At 30.7% G+C, this 21,522-nt stretch overlaps 1 protein-coding gene across 10 annotated transcripts in view; it reads left to right on the top strand.

The window, feature by feature from the left end:
* The first annotated feature begins 8,752 nt into the window (after positions 1 to 8,752).
* The window catches only part of LOC132749529 (tropomyosin), a 35,531-nt gene continuing 22,761 nt past the window's right edge, over positions 8,753 to 21,522 (top strand). For 3 of the 10 annotated variants that reach the window (XM_060739326.1, XM_060739327.1, XM_060739328.1), the window contains exons 1-2: positions 8,761 to 9,049; positions 10,274 to 10,399. In XM_060739326.1, coding sequence (XP_060595309.1) covers positions 8,936 to 9,049; positions 10,274 to 10,399 — 240 coding nt within the window. In that variant the 5' untranslated portion in view covers positions 8,761 to 8,935. Of the gene's footprint in view, positions 9,050 to 10,273; positions 10,400 to 14,338; positions 14,668 to 21,522 lie in introns of those variants that run through there. The other 7 variants (XM_060739330.1, XM_060739329.1, XM_060739332.1 and 4 more) reach the window with 6 other exon arrangements.

The following is a 21,522-nucleotide window of genomic DNA, read 5'->3' as shown; positions in this document are numbered from 1 at the left end:
CATATCCTAGCTATTTATTTTCATGTCTTCATTAAAAGAAACGCATCACCGATTTTCTTTTACCAAAATATTACGGAAAGAGCCGAAAAGATATGATTTGTTTAATTCGTGGTATTATCTGCATCAGAAAAGGTAAAGATGTTAGATCGAACATTAACCGGTTGATGGCACATCGTTTGATAAAACATTAGCAATAAATAAGCGGTATAAGTTTAAAAAGCATGTTTGGAAGTGCCTTATCTTGCAAGCTATTTTGAATCTAATCATGTTACCCTATAAAAACAGTAAGATAGTCTGGTATTTTGTACGATGAAATGCGCGAAATCACATAGGAAATAAATCGTGGAAAGTTTTTCATTGTCTTTTCGTTGCTTTTATTTCCTGATGCATTTTGTATTTTTGTACTGACTGTATGGTGATGTTATACCTTTACTAGCGGAGAAATACATCAGCTGCCCTTGAATTGTTTCAGGTACGATCGGGTCCATAAGTAGAATTACTTAGTGAACTACTATTGCAATAAAGTTTGACATTCCGGAAGAAATTCCAACCAATTAGACAAATTCAGCAAGAATGTCCTAGATTTCAATAAACAAATGTTTGCAATAAGCATATTGTTTCTTTACAGATCCTGTAACACAATTTTTTTTCATGTTTTTATATCATAAATATGATGCTCAAATTAAGATTTATCAATTTTGTAGGTTCCAAAAAGCATTAATTGTACAGATATAACCGAATTTATCATTTCATGTAAATAAAGGGAGGTAACAAATAATTATTTTCTATTAAAGTCTAAGTTAAAGTTTTCAATATATTTTAATAATTACTTATAATATATGATATTATTAGATCTAACTGTTACTTTTGATATGACTTTTTTCATTTTCATGATTATTTGAAGGTTTTTCATGAAAATAAAATTCTGCATTAGTTGTGTAATATTTGATGCTTTGATGTATTGTCTAAATAATTTACATTCGTCATTATATATAAAGAGAGTGATTTTTATTATTATAGCCGCGGATCATCCCAAAAATTAAAGACGGGAAAACAATATTTGAATACAAAACAGGAACGGGAATACTTCCATTAGGGTCATCTGTTTAGAAAAATATAACAAACTTAATTTGATGCATGCGGATTGTCCGCATACTTGTAAACTTTTATCAGCTTTTATTCCTTCGTTCGTCGTTCATTCATTAATTCAGCCGTTCCTTCCTACCCTTTTTCAGTTATTTATTTATATTTTCTTTTTCATTTTGTATTAATCAATCAGTTGTTTTGCTTTAGGTATCGCTGGCTGTTGAAAATGAAAAATGAAAGTGGGGGATGTCGAATAGAACTATTTCACATAAATATATAGCTATTACTACATTTTTTGTATTACTTTAATTAATATCCGTTTCATTTCTAAGCATTTGAAAATACATTTTACATGATAATTTTTACATTATAAGTCTAAACAGGTGTGTAGTGAAATTTCATACCCCCAAATTACAGATAAATCTTGCAATAATAAATAAGTTAGTTCCGAGATATTTGTTACTTTTTTATCTCTTTTTTTCCCTTCTCTTTTTTACCTGGGTGAAAACTGAAAAGTATACATTTCGTGAGGTAGAAGAAATGGTATAGTATTTATAAATAGAATCCGCATTATCTTCTAGACCAATATATATAATGTAAAACACAGGAATCTGCGAGTAAGTGCTGATGATATTATCAGATTATATGCTTCAAGGCACAACAGATTTTTCATAGCGTGAACTTTGTGCATATTCATTGTGTATTGCGCAATCTATTGATCAATAATTACAAATCGCTAAGCATCTGTTATCAAGGAAATTAGTAACATTTGGTTGTTTCGTTCTTTTTGTAGGCTCGTGGGGTTAATCAAGTTCATCTCTCGTCAATTATATTGTGGACAGATTTTAACCGATAAGCCACCCTGGAAAATACATTGTTTTTAACGCAAACATATCTGTTACTACATGTATATAAATATACATGATGTTTTTTTTTTAATAATTACATTTGTAAATTCAAACATATTTGTTATAACATAAACATGGGTTTCTAACATTCATTTGTAAATGCAAATTCCTATTTTTACTACACAAACATTGTTTTCTATACTACATTTTTAAATGAATTAATTGTTACTATATATATGCATGGTCTTTTTAAAGTGCATGAACATTTGTAAATGAAAAATATACTGCATAAACTTGGTTTCTATAGAATTATTCGTGAAAAATAAATGAAGACGTAAAATTCGGTTGATATGAATGGTCCGCGACAATGAATTATTAATTTTGTACAACACCAACTTAATTGTTGCAAATGGCAAAACGTTTCTAAATGTAAAATACAGTTGAACTCATCGGATGTATTTATTGCTCGTAATATTTAAATGCAAGTAGGATACTCAATTTTATGGAGAAAAATCAACACATAAACACAATAAAATACCAAAACGAAATACATGCATAGCACGTACTTATGATGTGAACGTTTAACAATTATCATTATGAAAGCAAACAAACTTTATTATCATCCTCTTTTGTAGGTCTTTGATTATGATTTCTTGACTACTAGCAATAACTTTATATAATCTATAAAACATTTGTTTTTAAATATTTTAAAGGCACATTATGCCTCTGAAACAATACTTTTTCTAACATGAATTTTATACTATTAAGATAATAATTATGGTTTTAGAGAATGTTTGATGCTTTTTACTAGAAGAAAGTAGCGATAAATGTGAAATAATTTGAATATGAAAATAGCATAATGTAAACAAAGTAGTATTTTGACATACAAAATACTCATTCAATATTGCCAAAAAGCAACAAATGAAAATATGGTTTAGGTAATTGGACAATGAGAAGCTTTTTGGATGTTATAGAAGTACACCAATATTAAAAAGCTTATGAGAAATAAAATTAAAAACATTTCTGAGGCATTATGGGCCTTTTAAGAAAACGTTTTCTTATCTAATTTTAAAAACAGACTTATGTTGGATTTTGTTATGTACATTTTTTCTATTATATACATGTGACAACTTTTCGATACTTATTAATATTGAGTGTGATTCCCGTTATAAAGTGGATATCTTGTGTTCTCGCGTCCATTTTCCTTTAATGTTTAAGTGTCCTTAAGTATTTTTTACAATGTTTCGACATTAATTTTTTTGTCTTGTTGTTTCTGTTGTTGTTGTTTTTTATGTAATTTATATACATGTGTTATGAAGATTGTCAATATTATGTATTTTTCAAACTAACTAACTAACTAACTAACTAACTAACTAACTAACTAACTAACTAACTAACTAACTAACTAACTAACTAACTAACTAACTAACTAACTAACTAACTAACTAACTAACTAACTAACTAACTAACTAACTAACTAACTAACTAACTAACTAACTAACTAACTAACTAACTAACTAACTAACTAACTAACTAACTAACTAACTAACTAACTAACTAACTAACTAACTTACTTACTTACTTACTTACTTACTTACTTACTTACTTACTTACTTACTAACTAACTAACTAACTAACTAACTAACTAACTGTAACTCAATAAATAAATAAAAACAAATATGTATACATTTGTATTTTAAAATTAGAAACACATTTTGCCACGCTCTAAAATATAACTTATCCAAAACAATACAATTACCTTGTCATGGAACATGCATACTTGTACACACATATACATTATATGTATATAATGTTCCTCGTAGACTAAAATCCTGTATTTCTTCTCAATTATTTTCGAAGTAAAAATAACTGATATGTAATAAATATGTAAGCTTTGAGATTAAAAAGTACACATGCTTAAAAAGTATTTATAACATAAAAAGAAGAAAGTAAACTTAAAAAGGGGTATTTATACGAGATCAGAATAATAGTGCCTTAGCATTAACGATTGTTTGATTGAAGCTTTAGAATTAATTCGTACAGACTCCATCATTGAATCGTCGATGCTAGGATAAAATCTTACGTGTAAATACCACCAGGATATAAGGGCCTATGATATATAACATTAAAATTTATATACAATACCTTATGTACATGTATATATAAATGCAAAACATGTACATTGAATTATTTTCTGTACTGGGTTTATAGTACAGAACAACAAAAAACAGCAACAACAACAACAAAAAACACCAGCGTCATGCATCCAGATTCATGCCATTTTTCATGCACATTTTGAAAAAAAGTCAAAATATGCAAAAAGTCCTTACTGCGTTAGTCACGCGGTAGATTACAGCAAGATTAGTCGCATATAACATGCAAAATATTACTTGAAACTTTTTTCTCAAGTTTTTATTTCTTAAATATTTTAACTCATATGGCGGCATTTCGCTTTAACATTACATAGTATACATGTACGTGAAAATAGTCGTTAGCACTTAGCATTTAACGTTGTAAAGGTTAAACTATCAATTACTTTCCTTTTAGTTTACTCATTTGAAGGTCTGAAGCATTCAGCTTAAGAAGAGAGTCTTTCTTCAAGGGTTGATCAGCGGCGCAATAATACCAAATCATAGATTTTGTTAGTAAATCATTCATATAAACATGTAGAATATATATATGCACGTCATTCTGATTCATATACTCGTATTTTTTATGTGGCAGCCTTGAAAGTTATCAAGAAATTGTGAAATCCATTAAACGCATTTAATATTGACTGCGTCCTGGTTAATTTACCAAACGAAACAGTCCTTAAATGTATAAATTTTATGATTTATCAATAAAATAATGTATAAACAAGATATAGTTTTAGTGAATCATACAGGATTCTAGATTTTTTTATTTATTTTTTTTTTAGTATAAAAAGTTAACAGCTTTAAATATTTACGAGTTAATCACTTTTATTGCGGTAACCATTTGTTGACAAATGAAAGTGAATTGGTCTATAATGGAAGGCTTGTAGGTCTGTAATACTTTTTTGGATTGAGTTTTATCGTCATACCAACACAACATAGGTCATAATTATGGCGACTACAATGAATAAATTATCTTGGTCGAGTTTCAGACACAACAACAAAACACGAAAGAATTATACCAAGAGTACGAAATACATTATCCGATATTACATATGTAGCAGAAATTTAATTAATTGTTCTAGAAAAGAATATTTTGTTATTCATGATACAAATGTTCATACAATATCACTTAGAACTTTATCGATCTATTTATTTGGAAAGAATATCCAAGTGGTGAATTTAATGTTTTTAAATCAATATTTTGAGTACTGAACTGTGCCAATTGTACCCCAATCTACTTTAAAATTATGGGAGGTGTAAAATGTTAGGTGAATATCTTACTATTATTATATTTCCGCTTTCAACAATGTTATTTCCGGTGAATAACTGGGAGGAGTTGGTAGTTATTTCCGCAGTCGCATCTTCTCGGTCCTTTCCGTCAAACTTCGGTTATTATATATAATAACCGAGATGTTCCGGATGTTAATTACGGATAACAGGGAATGGTGTTGCGTATAATCAATTCATTACTTCAACATGGTTATAATTTGCCACGTAACAAGAATCCTCCTTCAACATATGAAATTTTCAGTCATGTGACATTTACACTGACGCTGTTCAAAAAGAAAAAAATCCCCCCTCAAAATCCCCCCAAAAACGTTACAAGGAAAGGAATAGTTTTGTTTTCTTTACTACACTGGAAAAAAATGCTTGGATAAAAATAACAGATGTTTTGTGAATATCAACATTAAAATATGACACCAGACATAATTTGATTACCTTTACAGATCTGTAAAAAATGCTGGAATCGTTCACAATCGTTTAATATACAGCAAGTTGGCGTCATTTCTGAGGATATTATTATTTTTATCTTTTTGCCATGTGTATGTGTCAGGATCAGTATCAATTGTTGAACATTGCATATATTTGTGGTGTTTTATTTTTTACAGCTGAACGTTAACATTAACAACGTAACGTAACGTCGTTCTTACGACAACACTGTACAAGCCTTTTCACAATCGCATCTTCTCGGCCCTTTCTGTCAAACTACGGATAAGTTATTATTGATAATAGCCGAGATGTTCCGATTGGCATTTTCTTTAAATTATAACTAAGATTTTAATTATTATTTGTCTGAATCTGTGTTGCCATTTTTTTGGCAATTATAATAAAATCACAGTTTGATATGTACGAGTACAAAGTAATATTTTGCGAAAAAGTTTTCTTTTTCTTTTCAACTACATTATTGTCTATCACTAAAGAGGTGATCCCTCGGAAGCAACGAAAAGTTGAATAATTATGTATCATGCTCACAAAAATATAACAATTGTTTAGTGTATATAATTATTGTGTATTTGTGTACATATAAGATATTTAACTGATGGCAAATTTTAAATAACTTAATAGTGCTCTTTAGATAACCAAGAAAGAAGGGTATTTGTAATTTTAGTACCGATTCGTAGCATATATATTATATTGTATGACATATATGTGTCCTGATATAAACATGAAAGTACCCGAAAAGAAGATGTAATCGCATCTTTTCGGCCCTTTCCGTCAAACTTCAGCTAAGGAATAATAGCCGAGGTGTTCCGATTGTATTTAGTTATCAAACCCGCTATTTTCGAAAATACAATGTATTTTTTTTATCATGTGCATGAAAATTTAAGTAAGGTACATGAAAGTTGTAAAATACATGAACTCCTCAATTTATTTATCTAATTTTGTAATCGTCAGTTCAATATATATTACAAATATATGGATCCGCGTGTTAACGCCCATTTCGGGTAAAAGAATGGTATATGGCTAAAATATATATGTTTTACAATTAAAGCAGGATACCTCCAGATTCATGCTTAAAATCTTTTTTAAAATATATAAAAATTAAAATATTGTCAAGTGAACAAAGAAAGTAATTTAGACATTGCAACGGCACAATATAGGTCAGAATATGCAAAATAAACCTCTTATTTCGTTAATCACGCAGTAAAGATGTGATGTTAAATACTGCAAAATCTGTCATTAATTGCATATAACATGTTTATCATTTATTGAATTGTGAATGTTTTTGCTTTTCTTAAAATTTTGGTACAAAGTTGATTTCCGATCATTTCCGAAAAAACCGATCATTTGAAGAATGGGTATGCTTTCTCCTATAAATTGCATTGTAAGTTGAAAAAATACGACAATTGTTCTTCTGATTACAAGCATAAAGATTAATCTGAGTAAATCAATCAATTAAATGTGGTCATTTATTCATTTAAAGTTTATGTCTTCAATACCAAAGATTGTAACTATCAAATGCATGAGATTCAATATATTGTATAAGGACATATTTATACTCAATTATTCATATAACAAATTAGTTAAAACTATATTTTAACTAGTATAATTATAAAATTATAAAAATTATAACTATAGCTTGCTTTGCTAAATATGCGAAAATGTATTCTAAAAGTGATGCGTGATATGGTGGTAAAATGACAAATGTTATTTTTTGTTATTATTCGTGTTAGAATGTGGTTTTCTTTTGATTCCAAGTGTTAAAAACATTACACCTGTTGTGTGAGTAACACCTTGCTCTCTCTTACTTTCAGTTCTTGAAGAGTTCTACAAATCTGCTATTTTATACATGATATCTGAAAATAAATGTAAAGGTAGACTAGAAAACGGTGAATGTAAAACATCCTGTGAATACAGTGTATAGTTTCCATGTTCACATATATAAAAAAAGTAGTTATTTCGACCCATTTACAATCATGTGCAGCAATTGTAGCGATTTTGCTTGTCTTTATCAAGACATTTTTCCCTGAAGCTAGACATTAAATCTTCTTCCATCAGTAAAATTTATTTGTTGATGTTTATTCTTGATATCAAATGAAGAACAATGAAAAAACGGGAAACAAATCATTTCACATTCTCTATGAATGCTCAAACAGATTATTAAGGTATATACTTTACAGATAGACTTATAACAAACATCTGTTCCAATTATCATTACAGTCGTGTGTTCCCGGCATGGGATGCATATTTCATTGATAGCCTTCTAAAGATTACGTTGATTCTGATGGCTGCATAGATATGTATGTGCATACAGATGTGTTAATATTTATCTTTTAAGCAACCTTTACGCGCTACACGTAACTTTAACACAATATACCCAAAACCTTTACCACAGATTTTACAGGTTATAACAAACTTTACTTCCTCGCCCCAATGAGTAAGATGCATATGTTAACTTATTATTCTTTTTGTTAATGATCAAAGACAAGTTCTTGTACAATAATGATAATTATACGTTTCCATAGCAACCTACAAACTATGTATAATATCTACACAGAGAGCACAGTGGTACTACTTTGAGAGTTCCATACACCTTGTTCCTGCTACCTGAGCTCATTCCATCCTACAAAAATCGTAGGTAAATAAACAGTAAGTGAAACTTCTTCCGTTTAATTTCAAGGCAAATTCATTACAACCATATGCAAGAAAATAGGCAAAGATTTACCTCTGCGTGTAGGTCAGATAAAAATAATATGCAATAATCACTAATCGCGTTAATAAAAGATAATCAAAGAGATAATGCCTCCCTGTGGATTCTGAGTGGTACGGTCTGCTTTACGTCTGCTTCTTTTGCAGTTTCCAAAGAAGGGTGTAACACAATCATGCCAATTCGTGACGTATCTCAAGATGGCGGCGACCTAGTTAAAGGTCGACGATCATTGGTTGATACAAGCATTCCTGTGGTCTCCCCCGAAAATAACGTTTCAGACGAGAGTACTAGTACTTCAGCATAGCCCTTTCGAGTTTGCGGCAGCAGGATTGTGGTTCTGACAGCTCTCGTCTGCTAAAGTCACTTGTAGCTTCGACATTCCTATTTATTTTATTTTATTTGTGTGTTAGGTGAGAATAAACTAAAAATCAGCCATGGATGCCATCAAGAAGAAGATGCAGGCAATGAAATTGGAAAAGGAAAATGCCTTGGATAAAGCAGAACAGTTAGAACAAAAACTTAGGGATGTTGAGGAAACCAAAGCAAAGGTAAGTGCCATTTTTTCTGTGTTTTTTGTTTGTTCTATCTCAGACACAAGTATACAGTTTAAGTAAAGTATTGTTTGGCTTAGTTTTCCATTACTAGAGCAGAAAAGTTTAAAGACAGGAGTCCAATATATCTTATCTTTACTTATGTTCGATAATTTGAAACTTCCGGTCAGCAAACACATCTTTCAAGGTAAAAATGCAGATTCAGTAGGTAGCAAAAGATTTTTGTTGATTCTTTTTCAAATTCTGCATTTAGAATACATGTATAAGTTCAGAAAGGAATTTGCAAAAGAACTGTAAATGCTGTTAATGTATTTTTGTTCTAAGCACTGATGCAAAACATAAAGAATTACAAATAATTATGAGAATAACTGTCTTGATTTTATATGAAACAAACTAAAATAGAGAGAGAGAAAAGGCTTGCAAAAATACGGAAAGTATATTTCTAGGAATTGTTCTACATCTCAGATCAATCTCTGCATGTCGGCCATCTTGAAACATGAGCTGTGTTGTGCAATGACTAACTCATAGCTTATATGGCATGATATGGTAGACGAAAGTTACATTGTATGCTACGTTATGTCTATTGTTATAAGTAAAGGTTTTTAACGATTATTTGTCCAAGACAATGAAAATAGTTTCTGATGCTTGATAAATAATATATTTTAATTAACTGCACTTACCTGGTATTATCGTACCACTGCACCGTTTCCAAATATGTCGTTTTATAAGAAACACGTGACATTCAGCATGCTGAAAATAGACAAGTGATCTTTATTTGATGGAAATGAAGAAATATGTTTTTAAGTATTTGAGTCAGAAAATGCCCTTATTCTGTTCGTAATTAGCTTTAATTCTGTTTGTTTTTTTTCTGTCCAGACCGTCTTAGTATTTATGTTTATACATATATATACAAGCATGCTTTTCATATTTCTTATATCGTGATTTTATTCACAAAGAAAATGTCTTAAGATTTAAACAGATCGCTCATATCTTTCTATAATTATTAATGATAAACAAATGAATTGCTTTTGATTAACTGATAAACTTAAATTTAACATTCAAGAATTATTGTTCAAGAGATATAGATCGATTCGCCTTTCAACGAATAGCTTTCTTATCAATAAAATATTATTTTCAAACAATTCTGTGAAAAATTACACAATGTAAGTAACGTAAGTAACGGAGATGGCATAACGTAAATGACATTTTTTTTCGTTACAGGCAGAGGAAGATCTTACTCTTCTCCAAAAGAAATACACAAACCTCGAGAATGAGTTCGACCAAGTCAACGAAAAATACAATGAAGGTGTCAACAAGCTTGAGGTCTCCGAGAAACGTGTAACAGAGGTGAGTCCTCAGTTGTTGTTAATTTTTTTTAGATATTTAAAAAGTTTGTAATAAACGCTATGTATATACATGTAATGTTTGTTGCATATGTTAACAGCACGTTAAAAAATCACATAAGTGTATGAGAATGTGTGACTTTAATTTTACAAAGAACGAATCATCGTTTTTATCATTTCAGAGCTTAGAATTATTTTGCCATTTTTCACATGATTGTTCAAAGTTGACACACATATTCATATGCACATACATGTATATCGGTGTTTATTTGTTTTCCCCTTGTACTAATGTGTTAACACAATAACACATAAACTGCTGTGACATCATTTTATTTACTACTTATAAGCATACATGCATATGATTTTCAAGTATAAATAAACAGAATACGTTGAATTATCATTTGAATATTCATAGAATCGAATTTTACTTACAATTATTACACAATGTTTCAGTAACTGAAACCTAAAGAACCATAACGCCTGGCTAAATACGTTACCGTTTCGTTTATAATGAGATAAATTCAAAAGCAAATTCTTATATTAGGCATATGAATTAATGATGTAATAATTGACATCATGCTTGAATAGTTAAATGTCATAAGTAATTTAGTTCGTAGAAAAATGCGTATAATTGCAGATTGCATCTTAAACTTTGTAACGTAGATTGCACTCCTTACTAACTTTACTTACTTGCTAACGTTGTCCCCATTTATTGTAACTTTTTAAATGATTCTGTCGGAACAATATAAGATAAATGCAATGTTTTTTTCTTTAATATTAGTCTTGCATGATTCGACAAAATGAACTATCTGGTCTAACAGCCTATGAAGTCACACTGACGCGTATGACTATAACCTTAACTGATTGTTTTATATGCTTTCTATAATTGTTACAGTTTATTTTACGCTTTATTGTGTGAAAATGTGCTCTGCTTATTAGATGTGATGAAACATGTGCAAATTTGTGAAAAGTTTTGAAAACTGTGCTTACCTTTTTGTGCGTAAGGATACTTCGATGGTGCATTCGGCTGTGGACGGAATTTAGCGTTCTTGACGGAATTTACTTGCCAGAATTAATGTTAATTAGTTGGACTAAATATATGACCCCAAATGAATGTTGTTTTGTTGAAACGGACTTATTTGACCGGACTCGAAATCCGATCTAATCATCTAAAGGCGTAATCTCAAATACGATTTCAATTGTATTTCAATGGATATTGGTTTAACATTCGTGCAATGTTTACAGTATATTTTTTATTCTTAATGATATTGGCTTAATAAAGTATAAGTAAAATGATGTGTTATAGGAGGTGAAATTTGAGAGTGATGATGAGTATTAAAAAAGATGTGACGTCATTGTTTATCGATGTAATGACATGTCGATGTAATTAATCAATATCTAGTTCTTCACATCCCTCCTACATTGACTATAGGCATAATGAAGGCCTTAGACAATAATCATGAACTAATTATAACATGTATCAACATTTCCATATTCTATTTAATTATGTCTTGGAATGAATTATGATCATGGCATGTTACTAATTAGCTATGATATACATATATCAAACATAACCGATAAGATCAAGCTTTCACTGCGTCTTCACATGCTTCAGTCCCTCAACCAAAGAAGCTTTACTGGGGGTTATCTCTGATTACGTATCTATAGACGTTTGCAAGATGTCTGATCTGTGAGGAAAAATGAAACACTTTCCGTCATCGTATGATCAAGGTTTTTTTCCAATTATTGGCACTTTTACAAAAAAAATTACATACATTACTAGATTTTTTGTTGATCACGACATTGAGCCGATATGTTACTGTATGTAATGAATGATTTTTTGGTAAATAAAGTACCGAAATAACACATTTTTAAAGGACTAACTAAGTAACGCCGCAATGAAGATTTCAAAGTTCATGTGCACGTATTTCGCCTTTTTTGGTATTGTGCGTTATTTCCGTTTTTAAAGTACACAGCAATTAAAACGAAATGATATATTTAATTGGAATGCTTTTACAGGAAATTATTTTGCACATAATGGCCTACCAGTGTTATAAATCAATTTTCGGAACTCAAATCTTTTCAATTTCACAATGTTAAAGAAAAAAAATGTTTCTCCTACTGTGTCCCGTTCGTAGTAAAAAGACAGGTGAATACTTTAGATTTCTGTAGGACATACAATATTTGAAAGGAAACTTTTCTTGAAGCGTTTTAAAACGTAAAGAATGATAACGAAATAGATTAAACACTAGAAGTATCTGGAGCTGCCCCATTTACCAGAAAATTGCATTGTACAAAGATTGTTGAATAGGTTGTTCAAAGAATTTTCTGACTATCAGCGGAATTTGGGATATACCTCAGTATTTGACACTTCGCCAGACAAGTGCTTTACTGTGTGTAGTTCTTATGCTGTTTACATGAATACTAGCGGCAATGAGAGTTTCTTAATATTGTTGCTTAGCAACGGTAGTTATCTTTAGGCCTCGCTTTATCGTGTAGGTGATTGTTATCAGAAAATAATGGTGATTAATACCTGTACCGGTAAATCCATCCCAGAAATAATAATTATAGGTATGGAATGGAAAGTTCTGAAAATCTGCCGATATGGTTCTTTTTGAAATTAACGTAACTATGAGAATATACTTGAACTTTTAGAATATAAACATTTGGCTCTTTAATCTACCCGAATAGTTGTTATATTCGAGTGTGATAAATGAGTAGGCCCTATTTTAGATTTTTTTCTCTCGTTAATTCTTACTATTAGCTTGGTGTAGAGGCGATAGCTTTCAAGCATCTGAATTAATTATTGAAGTTATTCGATCTAACAATAATTGCATTTAACAATTAACTATTAATTTGAGATGTAAAAGTATTAATTGTTGCGTTAATAAAATAGTCACAAGGGGCATTACTCTGGGGCGTTGTTAGATCTATATGTGGCCTGAACAGAAAGTACCGATACTGTAAAAAGCAAAAAGTTACAATGAAAAAAAATATGAAGAAACAACAACAACAACCAAAGTAGCCAATATCCAGGTATTTCTTGCGCGGATAGGCCTACATTCGTACATTCTTTTCTGCGAAATATTGGCACGCTCTCAGATATTTATCTTAACATTCTTTCCTCACCTGTTTGTGAGTCTTGTGAGTGACTCAACAGAAATGAATTAAAATCGAATAATAATGATCGAAGATTTTGCTATTGAATTGGTATTAAGGGTTATATTTCTATCGAACATACGGGTCCATCAGAATCTGTGTCTTTCTTTCTTTTTATTTCTGATCACTCTTTAATTTGATTTGATTTAATTATGATTAAATTTAGCATTTTTTAAAATAATAATAATAATAATAATGACATGGTTTTGAAGAATCACTATATAAGGTCTAATCAGTCCCATTTTTTAAACTGATTTGAATTGGTTCCGAAGCTAATTAGGCCTAGATCTATTACCTTTCCTGACTGCATAAAAAAAAATGATACGTTCTATCCGAGGCGGATTGTTTTCATGGAAGGTTAAAATAATGTTACAAACTTACACGTAATAATATAATAGATATACAGTAGTTGAGAACTTGAGATGCTCTTTTAAAACTATCTAGCTATGTAAACATGCGCTTGATCTAGTACTGAATGTTTTTCTGTAGTTCTGCTCACGTCATTTAAAGATACAAATAATAATTCATGCGGTAAAAATTCATATCGGTTAAATGCGCAAGTAATTCATGATATAAATAATTGTGTTTTTCAAATTTTTGGTATTTCAAAAATGCTCTCTGGGTCAATCCTACTACTTTATGCAAATGACATACCATATAAGGGCATTACACTACATAAGCAAGTCATGTGACATCATTTAGACGATAATGTTTGAATTTTAAGCGTTTTGCGGCTTTATCTTAATAAAAGGAAACTACAACGATTTATTTTTCATTTACATTTTACATCGATGTTAGCTGGTTATTTAGGAATAAAATAAAAGTATTTTACATTTTCTGTGTGTTAGAATTCGGGTTTACTTTTTTCGCGTGTTTAGTCATTTGTGTGTTCTTCGGCCCATCCGGTTTTGACAGTGGCAGCCATTTTCTGTTGGATTTATTAGGAATATTAAAATAAACATGAATGCCAGACAAAATGCAGTGGCGGGCGCTGGCCCGCTTAAAGCTCTTAAAGACAAAATGACCGGTTTACGACAAGAACTGGAAGATTATAAAGACCGGTGTGAATTAGCAGAAAAAAAAGCAAAGGATGAGATGATCGAGAGGGAAAAGGTGTAGCCTCGTATTTTCATTTCCGCGTTGTTTCGTTCAATATTTTACTCGTTCTTATATGTGATTGGTTAACATACGCATTGTTTTACGTTTATTTTATAAATATTGATTCAAGGGCATGTTTAATAATGTAATTGCTAGCGTATTTCACACAAAATCACAAAATTTACCTGCCGGTACGTTTTTGAAAGTTTCCCTTAGGTGACCCCAGTTGTGTATTGACGCCGGTATCTTGTATGGTCATGTTTATAGATCATTTCTAATTTTCAAATTAATGTCAACACATGAGTGCATGAATATGTCATGAAATGCAGATTATATTTCGATATAGTAGCTTGAAAATTGCAGACAATTTGATATTATTTATAAATTGGTCACAATGTCTTTACCTGTCAAAAATGCAAAAGTAGACAAAATACCTTGAAATGAGGCCCCTTTTAAATGAAGCATTAAGGTTACTTTTAAATTTAGAAGTAAACAAGTTATATATGTTAGCTAACATCATTTCATGATTATTCAATGAATCTCATGCAAACATGTTAAATCTATGTATTCTCATTTATATATAATGCAATTTGCATTTGTATGACTCACTAGCAAAGAGATGGTTTAGTTTCACTTCAGGAGAATTAAGGTCAATCTCTACTTAACTTGCAAAAGGGTTTATTTGGAAACACTCAAAAGATACAAATTCTGTGCTTGTCAATATTTGTGAAAATGTTTGTTTTTTTCCCCAAGGTTAATGGTCATTTTATTTTTTATTAAAGCAAAGTATCATTTTCTGACTGTTTTTGTCATAATGGCAAGATTGTTTTTTGAGACAACTTTCTTAATCTTGTCCAACTTTGATAATTGTTGGTGACAATGTAATCAAATAGTAATCATGTTGTTAGGACAATATTATCTTTGTTTCAATAATCCCCTGTCAATGGACATATCAAAATGAAACAGGTGCAAACAGTCCTATCTGTGAGTGTTATCATGTTGGTTAAACATTTCTGTTTCATACCTAATTATGTTGTTGTTATTTTTGTATACTTCAATGGCATCTGATTTTAAAGTTCAGAATAAAAATATAACAATCATTCTTTTCAAGACTTTCAAACTGTCAGAGAAATTTATTCTTTATCAACCTTACCCACAGGTTCATTCTTCTGTAAATATTTTGTATTTGCATGATTACACACATGTACATTTTGCATCCAGGATCTGTAGATAGATATGTAGATAATTTTATTATTATAAAGAGTGATCAGGAAGCAGCTGTATACAATAGCAACATGTGTGTCAGATGACATAGTCGGTGGTCGCTGTTAATAGATAAATGTTTTATAAGCAGTCATATAGAGATGTTTTGTTTTAGTTAAATAGTTTGGTTAATAATAATATTTTGTATGCTAAATTTATGACTTGTCACAAGTTTAAATGATGTTGGGGTATAAATTTGCTTAAGCATTTGAGGACCATTGATTTCCCTTAAAAATTCAGTTTTGGAAAATTTTAAGTTGTTCAGCATAATTTTATTATGTGAAAGAATGATATTATTATCCATTCATGTTTATCTCCATTTTAGGATAAAACCTTTAAAGCTGTCATCTTGCGTTACTGTCTATCTTTAGAAATGGAATTTCAAATATCACAATTAATCACAGTTTATGTATGGTAAAGAATGTACTTGCTAAGCAGTTTTTGTTTGACTATAGTGAGTCAGTCAGGCCCATAAAAGGAAATGCCTTCAGTAGTATGTATTTTGGCATGTCAAGTGTTTTGTTCATTCTTAGGATGCAGTTAATCAATAGGATCTTTTGAAAGTATAAACTCTCTCATTTTGCATTATAGACATGTAATAGGGTATTTCCTAAATGTTTACTTGGGTGCAGTTTACGGTGTGGAAAGGGATTGGATAGGTGCAATTAAACATTATGTAGTCAGTCACTGCTTTAAAATGTTAACATATCCTTCACACCAAATCGAAGTTAGGAAGAAAAAAACTGTACTATTACATGGTTTATGTCTTTCATATCTGTATACACGTTTAAATTGGTGTGTAGGCATTTTATGGGCTGTTAAACATGGACATTTTTGTTAAGTCAAATAGTTACATCAAATATTATCTACACACAGCACATGGTATATGGTGCATATCTGCATATCTTTACTGTTGAGCGAATGAGGAATGGCTTTGTGAAATGTAACAAGGTTACGCATAATATGAGTAATCCAGAATGATGTCATAAGGTATAACGTTTAATCGTTTTCAAGTCTAGAAGGCATTTTATTACACAGTATCTTACAATTACTTTAAGTACCATTAATCAGTAACTGGATAAAGGGTGTGTAAAGTGGCTGAAGTATTTATTCCATTTACTTTTACAAGTTAAGGCCCATACTGATAAAACTGCCAGGTTATCTACACTTTGTAAAATTCACTTTTAATGGGTGTAAAATAGTCCTGAAGAATTCTTGATATTAAACTTGATACTGCGCCCTGGTATAATGCAGATTGAAATTTTACGCCTTAAATGTTACCAAAACTATTTTAATGAGCCTTTAATTTGATAACTTAAGTTAAAGACCAGAAGGAAATATTTTAAAGATATATATACCAAACCGATTTAAGGTTCAATTTTTTACAATTTTCAGAAATGGAAAAGAAATCTTTTTTTAAGTCTTGGTTGGATAAATCTAGTATAATATATAACGCTGGATTTTATGTCATTATCTCTAGTGAATAGTAAATTACCATTTCAATTTTGTTGTAATGTGATGTTACATACCGTAACACAATGACCCATTTTTCTATTTAAAGCATAGAGCTTGGATGCCATTAAATAATAATTACACATGTATGACATGTTACCTCAGTTTTTCTTCTTCACAAAGCAGGTAGTTTTTATTGTAAGATATATCAGATTTAAATGTTCTGCATATTTGAATTTTTTCTACGCACGAGTAATCTTCACTTTTCTTACATACGATCAAGTTTCACATAAGTCCAAAGTTTCACACCAGACAGTGTTATTTTCAGTTCAATAATTTTTTTTTATAATTTATGTCGGTATTTTGCATAAAGGTTGTTGAACAGCTCTAGTAAGATCATTAAAATACTTGGGAGTGCATACAAGTACATACATTGAGTGATACATATGGGAAGAAAGCAAGATTTGAAGGTTTAAAGAAGTGGTGTGTAGTGTAAAAGACCTTAGGATAAGATAAAGATTGTGGTTGTATTAAATTGTTGGCTAATCGATGATTGATTGATGTCATTATATATTTTTGTCAATATATATTATATCATATAAATGGGTCCGTCAGATCAATATCAAATTGACAATAATGTTGTAAGTTTTCTCACAAGAAACAAACAAACAAAAATGCCTCCGATAAAGGAGCAATAGGCTTGAAATATGAGACGTTGAAAACTAAATATAGACCATTCTGATCTGAACCAGTTTTAATTTCGTTACTGTGTTGTTGTTTGAATATAATTTCCTTGTTTTGTTATCCATAGCTAATACAGGTACATGCAGTACATTCAAATTGTATGTCATTTTGAATATTGTCTGATTCTTGCTTATCGCAATAGGTTTTTCGTGTTCTTATCAGGGTGTATCTTCAGTTTTTCCCCTTAAGCATAATTGAAGAGTTTAAAGACAACAGTTTTCACACATAACATTTAATATGTTATAACCGATGCATTTGAAAATAAAAAGTGTAATGATAAAAGGACCGGGATTGCCCGAGGCTGAGCTGAAACAGTTTATTATTAGGAAGGCAATTTGCTTATACATACGATTATGTCTCGTTAATTTGTCACTAGCCAGTACTTACTGTCATAATGGGAACAGGTCGGTTACACTGACAAACTGAAAGGTGCAGCATCAATACGTAGTTCAGCTTGTTGATGTCATTGTTTGTTTGTTATTATCAAATACTAGAAGTATGTACCAGTATGACATTTAGGGTAATCCATTCACTTTTTGTAAGCTGTCAGAAATGATTTAAACATGATATATGAAATGCAAACAACTAGACGTTTTAGTAAGTAGCGGAAGTTGTCGCATATATATAAAGCCTGTTGGGTCATTATTAGAACCTCGGTCATTATTAGAACCTTGTGCAGATCTGCATAAGTACTGTTTCAAAACACTAAAAGGCAGTGAAGTATAATCAGTGTGTATGCCTGTTACAGTGTTGAATGGATCGAGTATGAAAATTATTGAAACATGATTAATATAGATTGATTGCTGGTGTCAATTTACTCCATATGTCATATATCTGCACGTAGGTTAATTATATAAATATATATTCATTTTATTGTACGCACCATTTGAGATGGGTTTATTAAGATAATTGATTATAGAATACATGCATAGACAAATATATCAGAAATAGAGTTCGGTATCTGGTCATAACCTGTAATTAGTCAACTTTTTATTCCATCATAAATTTTTCTAATTGCCTGGGGCTTTAAAATTTGCATTTCCAAACTTCTTTGTCAAAACTTTGCATTTCCTGACTTCTTTGTTTTAAGTTTGCATTTCCCAGGCTTGTTTGTTTAAAGTTTGCATTTCCGGACTTCTTTGTTATGCAATATGATGAAGTTGTTGAAGATATACATACATGTATGTATATGTATTTTGCTCAAAATCTGTGACTTTTCTAAACAATAATCTTTATTGGTTATACCTAATACTTTTTTAAGCACACATAAACATTTGCGCGAACCTCAGTTTATAAGCTAACCTAAAATGTACATGTGTTTTACCCAGCATGTGATGTAAAAATTTTTAAACAAGGCGCGAAATTTTGTTACACCTGCTTGAAACCTAGCAACCAATATGTATGCAGTCAGGTATTTCAAAAAGATCATGTCATATTTTAATTTATGCTGTTTCATAATTTAGTGATATTGTTTCATGCATATTTTGATTGAGTGTTGTTGAGAAAGATTTTTCTACTTCCTGTTAAATAAGTCTACAAGAAACTTTTTTAATCAATAAAAAATGTGATATAAAGGCAATTACTCTTGAAATCTATTTATGTATATAACTAGATTTATCCACTTAGAAAGTTGTAGATAATTGTGCAGTAGTCTGATATACTTTAGTGATTCATTGAAAGGTGTATCGCAAAGGAATCTTTTATACAAATATTTGAATATTTACTTTAAATATTTGAAAATTAGCTAGTATTTCCCGGGTGTAAAGTTTAGTATCAGAGAATGGTATCTGATATATTTGCAGTGTATGGTAGATTTGTTTAGAAAATGAAAAGTTAAAATTTGCGTAATCAGCATTTTTAATTACTCTGTCATGCAAACTCCAGTAAGATTGCTTTTTCTTAATTGAAGTCTAAATGAAGTCAAAATGAGCCATAAACTTACTTGACTAAGGAATATTCTGTTTGAAACTAAAGAGTAGATGATGTAAAGGACAGCTTCAGGGTCTTTTAACTGTGCCATCATTCAAATGTTGAATTTCATAATTCATTAATCGTAATCACTCATTCTCGGGTTGTTTTGATGGAATTTTATGCTGATTAATCTTGTATCCAGGCCCAAGAGAATACATATAAAATTGTATATATACATGATTATCCTCTGAGTTGTCAGATGGCATGAACATTTGTATGCAGATATTCCAGGAATTTAGTTATGTACCGCTAGGTAAGGCAAACATAGACTTCCTGAAAACCATTGGAATTTCCGAAGTTTGGTATCATCTGTTACTGTTAAAAAAGTTTTAAAGTTGTTAGTGAACTGTAAATGAAACAATTTAGTTCACTAACAATTTAGAGTATATTATTAATAAAGGAGAGAAAACTGAAAGATTATTTAAAGCACACTTGAAGTTGAGTCCACTTAATAGAACCTGCCAGTTCTTGTGTCATATGTTAACGAAACATTGTCATGACTTCAGTACAGATCGAACCCACAATCCCATGGTTGTGAGGCAGACACCGTAACCAATGGTCACATCTGCCCTGTAAAAGTTAACCAATGGTCACGTCTGCCCTTTAAAAGTTAACCAATGGTCACATCTGCCTTGTAAAAGTTAACCAATGGTCACATCTGCCCTGTAAAAGTTAACCAATGGTCACATCTGCCTTGTAAAAGTTAACCAATGGTCACATCTGCCCTGTAAAAGTTAACCAATGGTCACATCTGCCCTGTAAAAGTTAACCAATGGTCACATCTGCCCTGTAAAAGTTAACCAATGGTCACATCTGCCCTGTAAAAGTTAACCAATGGTCACATCTGCCCTGTAAAAGTTAACCAATGGTCACATCTGCCCTGTAAAAGATATACTTTAAAGGGATGAATTAAACACAAAGCATAATGATGAATTGTAACATTTTTTCCTAAAACACTAGGTTGTTTGTGTATACATGCTTCAGAGAAAACCAGATGCAACAAACCACTCAAGACTGGTATTTCTATTCAGGAAATGTTATAGTGAAACTGTGATCTGATACTTGACTTGTATACTCCTGTGAAATATTGTACATTTAAACCATGAATATATAAATCTTGTGGGGTATATATTATAGATCATACTTTAAATATGTTTTGATAGGGAGGAGGTAGTGTCGACCCTCATTAAAAGTAGATATTAATCCTAACACTGTATTATGCTTGGTTGAATAATGTATGTGGAGAAAAGTTTACAGCAAGTATTTTGATGCTGACAATACAAAATATTTTCACCATGAATGAAACTTATTGTAAACCTTTTAAAGCAAGTATGTGTATTATACTGTAATTTATCTATATAGGCCAGGGGTAAAGAATTTGATAGCTTCTTGTTTGCAGCTTAGAAGTTGAATAATTTTAATTTCATTGCAAAATCTTGG

This window comes from Ruditapes philippinarum, unplaced genomic scaffold, assembly GCF_026571515.1.
Source record: "Ruditapes philippinarum isolate M1 unplaced genomic scaffold, ASM2657151v2 ctg537_1_1_1_1, whole genome shotgun sequence".
Classification (NCBI taxonomy): Eukaryota; Metazoa; Mollusca; class Bivalvia; order Venerida; family Veneridae; genus Ruditapes; species Ruditapes philippinarum.
This window is presented reverse-complemented; position numbering and strand designations above follow the sequence as displayed.